This window comes from Mixophyes fleayi, chromosome 3 (assembly GCF_038048845.1).
Source record: "Mixophyes fleayi isolate aMixFle1 chromosome 3, aMixFle1.hap1, whole genome shotgun sequence".
Lineage (NCBI taxonomy): Eukaryota > Metazoa > Chordata > Amphibia > Anura > Limnodynastidae > Mixophyes > Mixophyes fleayi.
The window spans coordinates 336,543,093-336,552,999 of NC_134404.1; the positions used below are offsets into that span (position 1 = coordinate 336,543,093).

The following is a 9,907-nucleotide window of genomic DNA, read 5'->3' on the forward strand; positions in this document are numbered from 1 at the left end:
TCGACGCAAACTAGGTATTGTATCAGCATGTACGTTCCTTAATGACTCAGGCCCCACGTGTGTATTATAATGTGTATTATAATATGATAAACAATGTCAGTGAAAAAATGTATTACTGGACCATTTAATTTGTTTAAAAACACACATAATATATCTCACATCAGATTACCAGTAAAGCTTTTATATAAGACATTTACTTTACTGTTTTATACCTTATTGCCTATATTAGCAGATCATTAAGCTATTTATCACTTTATTCCAGCAGACAGATGAGACAGAATAATTATCTTGCTGAATAAAATCAAAATATGAAAGCCAAAATGTTCTCCAAAATGACCATGAACTTGCTTGTTTTGCATAAATAATATTTTAGGAGAGGGTCTTCACACTTAGGTTTGCTCCAGGTGAGGGGATTCACATCACACCACCCCCCTTTGATTCTAGGAGGTGATGAATGATTGGGTCTCCTCCTCCTAACACCTGATTTTCACACCTCGGTTATTCTGCAGCCTGAGAGTCCTATATAAAGAGCACAAGTTGGGCCTAGTTAGAACACAGATCAGGCTGTAGGAGATTAGGTAAGAAGGAGCCTGTAGGAGCTGCAGAATGGCTGGATCTATCGTCACCCCTGGGGACCTCTATCACAACAACAGCATCTTTTCTGAGCCTCAGTACCTCACCATGGGGGTAAGCCTTGCCCCTGTGCAACATGAACATCCAGGTATAGGCCGTGCACCTGCTGGTCATAATGTTTTCTTAATGCTCCATAGTGTTCCTTATCTGACTTATTATTGTGTAATTATCTAGTTGTCTGTCCTGACACTTATCCTGCTGGTCTATTCCAGTGGGATAATGTTCTGCTCCTGGTAATCAGTTACCCTCTAAATGCAGATATTCTAATTGATCATGTTCTGTTCCACATATACTAATCTTTCAGTGTTTCTACTAGGGGTCTATGAAGGCAAATGTACAATTTTTATCTTTTTGTGGCAAAGCAGAAGTTTTCAATTATTTAGGTAATGCATGCCCAAAATTTGGGCTATATACAAGGGAGATAAATGGGGTATGTCCTACTGCCTTCATTGTAACACTATCACATTCCAGTCACTTACAGTATATAATATCTATCTCTTACAATCACTTCATTGGCTTACACTTCTTATACCACCACTCCTAAATTTACACTATGACCACTTGCTATGTGTATTTTAAGTATGCTAAACTGAATGACACTGGACCTGATTCATTAAGGGAAGTTAAGTAAAAAAAAAAAAAGTAGTCTCCTGGACAAAACCATGTTGCAATGCAAGGGGTGCAAATTAGTTTTCTATTTTGCACACAAGTTAAATACTGTCTCATGTAGTGCACAAATAGCAACTTTAACCTTTACTGTACAAATAAGTTATCAAGTATATGTGTTGCATGAAAAAACAGGCAGTATTTAACTTGTGTACAATATAAAACTAAATTGCACCCCTTGCATTGTAACATGGTTTTGTCCAGGAGACAACGTACTCAATTTTTTTTACTTCCCTTAATGAATCAGGTCCACTATGTTTAGATATTTACTGGTGATATATTACTTTATTAGTTCAATGTCTTCTCAGGGAAGTGGGTTAAATGAATAGCTACTGCATTCACCATTATCTTGCTGCTGTTTGTAGACTAGAATAATTATTGTTGACAAACCTCCCAGTAACATGGGTAGTTTATTTGGGTGAAGTCTGAGATCCAGTGGTTGGCATTCTGAGGCCCTGGGTCCCACACTAATCTGCTACATGGACTATGTGAATACTGTCTCTACTATGACCTTTTGTGTTGGTGTGACACTTTTGACCAGTCCTGCATTACTGAACGGATTACACTCGCCCTAGGAGATGTGAAGGTTTGGACAGCGGAGAATTGCAGTACCGTGCACTGGGAGCCATATGTCCCAGTGGAGCAGCAAGTCCAGGTGACGGAGTCGGGCAAGGAATCTGGACAGTCTCTACGTAGGAGGAGAACGACCTTCAGCGCTAAACAGTTGTATGTACTGGAGCGATTCTTCCAAGTAAACAAGTATCCAAATATCAACCACCGGGAGGAGCTGGCGAAATGCGTATTTGTTCCAGAGCCAAGGATCCAGGTATGTTGAATGGATGTTGGGTTACACCATCCACTGCGTTAACACTGTTGCCCTCTAAAAAAAAAATAAATTAAAAAAAATAGTTCATGCCTCCAAAGCCTGATTGCCAGTATGGCTATTATATAACAAATGGTCATATCTGACACGGGAAGTCATGTATGCTCTACCCTTACTGTGTGTTGGAACATGTGCTGGGCACTAGTGACTCCCACTGACTCCATTGGAGCTCTGCACAAGTGATCAACATTATGGAGCTTAAGCTAATGTGTTGTGCATTGCTGCTGACGTCTTAATCAGATACTGGAATATTGGGATCCCCTTTGAAACAGTCTGCCTTCCTCCAATCAGCCCCAACATTAAATCAAGAACCTGTAATTTAATAGACATATTTTATTTTTATTCTCCTAATTAGTCCCATCTTTAAGTTATCAACTCCCACATTACATCAGCCTCTACAATATATTATTGGCTACATTAATATGCACCCACATCACTTACCTGGTCTGCAGAGCTAGAATGGTGTGGGACAGGTCCCTGTCTACCTCATGTGTCTCTGCAGTCATTTGCTCCAAGTGTGCTGAGGATTGAACGGTGGCTGTCTTGGATCGTTCCCCATAATAGACATTGGGAATGGAATGGGAAACTGAGTTGATGTTTAGCTGATTATATGTGTGGACAAGTAGGCACTGGGAAATGACTTTCTGGTTAAAATAAACTATATATTTAAATGTCTTAAATGTGGGTGGGATCAGAATTGGGCAATCTTAATTTCTCTGTTCAACTGGCTATATTGATAGCTCTGGATTGGATGCATTCATATAAATGTTATGTTGGTGTACTTCATGAACCATATCTTAAATGCTTTATATTTTCCTTCTACAAACATATCATTAATCCTCTATAGTTGACTACCCTGCTGTTTGTCCTGTAGGTATGGTTTCAAAACAGGAGAGCTAAAGCCAGCCGTGAACGTAAAAATGTGAAGAAACCAGTCTTGATAGAATATTTTCCCACTGGAAACCACAGCACACAACCTCCTACTGCAACTCCTCAGCAGAAGACCACTAGGAAATGGACCAAGGCACCTAAGAACTCAAACCAAGATCTCCTTCCTCCATCCCATCTGTCTGATTATTCTCTATTTTCCTATGCCTCACCCAGTCAAAGTCTGCAGATGCCCCAGGTGTCCCCTGAAGGTGGTTACCAGCATGGGCCAAATGGTCCTTATGTGGTGAGCCAGGAACCCTTCAACAGCAAAGGGCAAGTTAGTCCAAGTAGCCTCCACATTGGGAACTCTGAGCACTTCTACAATACCTTGGCCCCAGTTATGGAATTTGGCAACTAAGCGACCAACTTGGCGAGACGACAACCCAGAAATCTAACCCTCATGAACAATAAACACTAACCAACAGAATTGGACCATCACACTTGAGAAGATTGTGGCTCTTCCAAGGACTTATACCTTTACTGACACCCCCCATGAAATACCCATTCCCCCCACCCCTCTGTAGACTCTGTATCTGCTTAGGAAGCTTAGACTCCTGCCATCGAGATCTAAAGATCTAAGGATTTGGTGTTCAGTTGTGACTCCTAAGTGACTGATTCCCGAATGTAAGGTCGTAGGAAAATAGAATTCTCAAAACAAACTAAAAAAATAAAATGTGTAATGGTTTTTTAAATGAATCATGGAATTCAATTAATAATGTATAGGAATAATTTTTAATAGTGTTTTTACTTTTTTAATTTAGTTAATCTATTTATATATTTATAAAATTCTGCTTAGAATTTGAATCTGTGTACATCTTTGATCACGCTAATAAAGGTAACTGTACATAGAATATACAACTGGTCTTGTCTTCCATAATAGGTTGTTTGACATTGTAACCTGGTTATGAAGACTGATTCTTACCCCTGGGGCAAGAACCAGAACATGGCGCCTAAATCTAATATTTCTGTAAGACTGTCTTCACTATATTAACAATAACTCTATACTTCTATAGGAACTTTTATGCTTCTATAGGAGATGGCTAAAACACTGATAAACCAGGTTGTGTGCAAAATACACTTATTTGGTTAACTTCTCTTGTAGCCGTACAGATTTTTAGAAGCCACATAACATAATGTAGTCCACTTCTTGGAGTGGGGCCAACAGACTGGGATTTAAAGTTATTCTGTGATCCTCTATCTATAAATGTTCTGCTTTAGAACACAAGTCTTGAAGCCATTTAGATGGCTGATGGGCCAGAGCTAGCCCAGTTATTGTAAGTCTCTGAGAACATTAGGCTTCTGAAATGAAAAACAAGCAAACGCTTAGTGAAAAAACAAGCCCAAACCAATCCTAAAAAGCCCAACTTACAGGGGACCGTCCTTTTCTAGAACACTAATTTCTACACAATCTCCATTTAGAAATCCTTTATAAACACAAGAGGACACATTTATACACTGATATGGCAAATGAAGAAGCAAATGCTGTAATTTAGGACACTGGGATGTCTATACCACACAGCCCCATGATATAACTAGGGGTGTGCACCAGGCGATTTTAGTGTTTTGGGTTCTGATTAGCTTGAGGTTTTGGGTTCTGATTTGTTTTGCCAAAACACCTGCGAAAGGTTTTGGTTCTGGTTTTGGGTTCTGATTTATTTTTTAGAAAGCACTAAAATCCTGTTTTTTGGTTGTTTTCCACTCCTACGCTATTAACCTCAATAACATTCATTTCCACTAATTTCCAGTCTATTCTGAACACCTCACAATATTCTTTAGTCCAAAACATTGCACCGAGTTAGCTTTCTGGACTGCGTAGTGGAGTGGGCCCGGTACCCAATTTGGTACCGGGGCCACAATATATCACCCGCAACTGGTCTGAATTTCACTGCACAGATAAAAACAAAGAACATAGTAATAGAAATGGCAGTTCCCCTTTTTTTTGGAACTACACAATGACTGTAGTAATAGAACTGGCAGTTCTTCTTATTTTGGACTACAAGTATATATTGCTCTATAATTTTTTTTTATTTTTTTTTTGTATTTTTTAGAGTTTTTTTTAAATTTTTGGCTGCTTAACAAATTGCTATGGACTTATCAGAAACAAATACAGGACAAAAGCACCACTGGACTCAGCAGCACAGACACTGGCCAAAGCACCACTGGAATCAGCAGGACAGAGCACTGGACAAAGTACTACTGCACTCAGCAGGACAAAGCACCACTTTAGTAAAGTTATCAGCAGGACAGAGCACATCAACCTCCCTCTTCACTAACCACAAGGAGAATGAAGATGGCGGCCGCGAGCGGGGCATTTATGAGATCCGAGTCTCGCGAGATCCAACGAAAGACTTGGATGTCATAGCCTTGGTTTGGCTTCATTTGGCGCCCGGAAGTTCCCGAACAGTGCTCGGATCCCGTCGGATCCGCACTGTTCGGATGGGCTCGGATTTCGCTAATCTCTCTAGATATAACAGTATAAAATAGGGCTCTGAAAGCAGTCTTCTGACATGAGCAGCTTACTGAATGGGAGGGGAGGGTGTTATATAGCAGTGTTACCTGCTATCAGTGCAGCGATCGTGTGTCTGTCACAGCTAGAGATGGTCACAGACACCCGTATTTTGGATATGGATTACCTTCGTGTTTTGGTTTTGCCAAAAACAGCCCTTGCGGGGTTTTGTTTTGCAATTTGTTAAAAAAAACAAAAACTTTTTTGGCCTAAAATAACTTAATTTCGGTATTTTGTACCTATATTAACCTCCCTAACACTAGCTTACATTCAATTTTGACCACCTCATAGGTCACAATATGATTTTCATACACTTTCAAACAAAGATAGCTGCGGTTCTTGACAGTGATAAGAAAAAGGTGATTGTCATGCCTGGGCATAAGACCAAAAATCCACCTCTTATGTGTGGAATTATTTTTAGACAAATACTGACAACAGTTGTCTAGCCATTTGTAGTGTTAAAGCCACACTCAGTAGAGGTAGGGACCTTAACCATATGGGATCCTCGTCCATGTTACGTCATTTTTCAGTGAGTTCATGGAAAGCTGTTGGGAAAATCAGAAACTTAGGTTAAAAAAAAAAAGTAACCAGCATAATCTACCTCCCTTCTCTCATCTACATCCCAGCACCTGCAATCTACACCCCCCCCCCCCCAACACCTTCATCATCAATATCCCCAGAAGCAACAATTGACAGTTAAACAATACTTTGCAAGAGGAAGCAAGAATGAAACCTGTCACCCAGTCGCAAAGCGGATCACAGACTCCCTGAGTACTATGCTAGTATTAGATCTGCGTCCAATGTCCACTATTAATACAGTTGGTTTAAGACATTTAATTGAGGTGTTCTGTCCCTGTTAGTAAATGTCATCACTATACCATTTTACTAGAAAAGCTATTACTCAACTGTACCGGAAGGTTCCTAAAAAATTTATTATTGGGCTACAAAATGGTATTCTACCCACTGTACAGTTAACCACAGGTATGTGGACAAGCGGAACTGGACAAACTAAAGATTATATGACTGTGACAGCCCACTGGGTTGGTCAATCACCTTGACCAGCAGGATGTACCCAGGTACGTCACATTTTTCAGAAGTAGGCTACTCTATCAGCGGCTTCACTAAGAGGCATACAGCTGACAATCTGTTACAAAAAGTAAGGGATGTCATTGCAACACAGCTAATCCTGCTTGGCCTCTCCTGAGGATATGTCATTTCTGATAACGACACCAATATTGTTCAAGCATTACAGCGGGGTGGAATTCCATCGCATTTCCTATTTTGCTCACATAATCAACTTGGTGTTACAGAACTTTTAAAAAAATGACATGCAGGAGATGCTGTTCGTGTCCAGAAAAATGTATGGTCATTTTCTGGTTTCTGCAACAGCATGTAGGAGAATGCAGCAGCTGCAAGAAGATTAGCATTTGAGGGGAATGTACTTTAGTCCAGCGAAGTAGTTACCTGTGAAGAAAGTGCAGACACAGTTAGCTTGAGTCAAGTGATTGCCTTAATAATACATTTTGAGAAGGAGCTACAGAAATTTAACGGATGAAATAAAACAAAGTTAATGTGCTAACTATATTTTAATTGTAGATTAAATACTTAATGTGCTTTGCCAGGATCCAAGAGTTATTAACATCTTGTAAGGACGTCTTCTCCTTCGGTTTCTCTGGAAACTGCTTGTTGGAAAAAATTGGCTTTCCCAAGACACCCAGTGGTGATGCAGATGAGTCCGCACAACATTTTGATATTTGCTCTGCTCTAAAAGAATTGGCCAAAAATTGTGACGGCTCTGCCCTAAAATGAACTACTAATTCCATTTGGAAGCCCATTATCAGCAATTACATCATAGTACACAGACTTCTATGATGTTGGATTCCAGTGGGGATGAATTAGTATTGTTTGAGGAAGATTGGCACTGAACCCTGCCACCTCTCCTGTTACTGAGTGAGCTATGGTACAATAAAATGTAACTGCAGATTTAGACCAAGACTGTCAGCCCTATTATTTCTATTTCAGCAATTACAATTAGCAATGGAGCAATAGAGCTCTTCTCTTTGGGTGTTACCTATATAACGCAGTAGAATTTGCCTGCAAATTCTGCAGACAAGCCTGCTTGTCTTCCTCTTCATCAATGACTCTTAGCAATTGAGCACTCGTCTTAGGGTGTATATTACACCCAAACCTTATTAGTGCAAATTAGGAAACATACAGTTTAATCCCTGCTAGGCCTTCCACCATCCTTTGCATGTTAATAGTAGAATTGGTTGGAGTTATGGGCAAGGTCACAAATTTTTGGGTAAAATCTTTCAAACCAGCCCAGATGTCAAACTGTTGTGGTCTGCCACCTGCGTTATCCCTGCTTGTGTTTGGAAAGTGCAAATTGGTGCCAGAACCTCACGTGCCAGAACTGCTGCCACTGGTGCCACCCTGCTGCCACTGGCGCAGGACTTACACAATCAACTGCATCCTTATCAGCGCCCTCGTCGGCTACCCAAATCTCCCCCTCATCCTCTTCTAATTCCAAAGTGTCATCCTCACTTGGTGTATCACCGGCTACACTCAGGCTGTTCAGGCACACATCAGCAGAACTGCTGAAAAGGCCCCTCTGGGTACATTATCAGAATGCTCACGATTAGACATACCACTGGTGGATGGACTCTCCACAGGGATTGGTGTCATTTCTAATTCTGAGTATACATTTTTCTCTAATGCCTTACTGTTTTCTTGCAGCTCGGCTATCACATGTAACAGTAGTTGTGCACCACTTTTGGACTCCAAATTACTTGGTCTTGCTTGCTCACGAGTGACCTTACAAGAAGAAGGCTCAGTAACATTTTTAGATCTGGCAGTAATAGAGAAAGGCGAAGGCCTCATTCTTTCTTTGCCACTGCGTGTGTAGAATGGCATGTTGGCAATTTTTTTTTTCTCGGCAGTTAACTTTTCCTCAGTTACAGTTCTTTTTCGCTTCAACACGGTAAAACATTTTTGGGGGTGTGTTTTTTTGCCTGATTTAAAAAGACTATGTAGTTTTACATAGGCTTTACCAGATGACGTACTGGGAACACTACCATCAGGACTGGTGCCAGCACCTGCTTGCTGATCCTGCTCATATGTGGACTGCTTTGAATCCATTTTAATGAGCCCAAAGCACTTGTAGTGCAAAATATTAAATAGATAGTGCTGCTAGGTAAGACTTTCAGCACCAGAAAAATAGTTTGTTCACACTGGGGAATATGGGATACCCCAAAGCGCTTGTAGTGCAAAATATTCAATACATAGTGCTGCTAGATAAGACTTTCTGCAGCCAGAAAATAGTTTCTGTAGGAGGGAATTCGACACCCCAAACAGTTGGTAATGTTTGCAAAAATGCCTCCTCTATCCTCCTCTCTTACTGCTATAACAATTGCTAGAAGAATTGCAATAAGAATTGCAAGAATAATTGCTCTGTCCCTGCTCTAATGTTCACTGCTCTAATGTTGCCTGCTACCTAACCCTGCTCTCTACCTCTGTCAAGTGGCGCTGGATTGCTGTGGAGGCAGGTATTTATAATATCGTGAGAACCGAGCTCCGAGATCCGACGATTTTGAATCCGAATTGGCGCGAGAGTACCGAGCCTGCTTGGCTCGGTACTCGGATGGGTGAAGTTCGGGCGGGTTCGGATCTCAGGGGAACCAAGCCCGCCCATCTCTAGACACAGCACTTATTTCAGTAGGTTGCTGTTGATCAGTCTTCCTGTGATTTATTCCATGTCCTCTGACTCCGCCCACCCACAAAGCGCCACTTCATTGCAGGAATTCGCTGTACAACCCGCCCACAAAAAAAAACTGAATGCACCAATCACAAAATGGTAACAGAGGGAAAAAACGATTATGCAGCCTGAGGACTTGGAGAACGTGTCCAAGCCCAAAAACAAGCCACCCGCGGCAGTGAGATAAACCCCGCAACTTCACAAAAAAAGAAGCCCAGTTCTGCTTGTTATAAGCGGAATTGGCAACTATGCTAGGTAGCTCTGGTATGTACACATTATGCCTTACATCGCCTCTCAGCAGGAGTTATCCTAAAACCATTGCACTGTATTGGTAAAAACTTGCTTAATATTAGTTATAAACCTATCACAGGGTAGGAACAAACTCTAAACTGCATCAACAAATAAAATGTGGTTTTATTAAACTGGGACCTTTTTCCCTGAGAATCTTAAACCTGAAATTTGGGGACAAACCTGAGAAAATGTTAGCTATTAGGATAAAGTTACTGAATGGTCATATACAGTAACATCACTTCAG

The 9,907-nt window shown here is 40.8% G+C and overlaps 1 protein-coding gene across 1 annotated transcript; it reads left to right on the forward strand.

Annotated features, from left to right (window-relative positions):
- Positions 1-563: 563 nt before the first annotated feature.
- On the forward strand, positions 564-3,848 carry LOC142143048 (uncharacterized). Its single transcript, XM_075200763.1, has 3 exons — positions 564-721; positions 1,875-2,125; positions 3,057-3,848. Exons 1-3 carry the CDS (start codon positions 607-609, stop codon positions 3,468-3,470), a joined length of 780 nt encoding a protein of 259 aa, XP_075056864.1. The 5' UTR covers positions 564-606; the 3' UTR covers positions 3,471-3,848.
- The last annotated feature ends 6,059 nt before the right edge of the window (positions 3,849-9,907 follow it).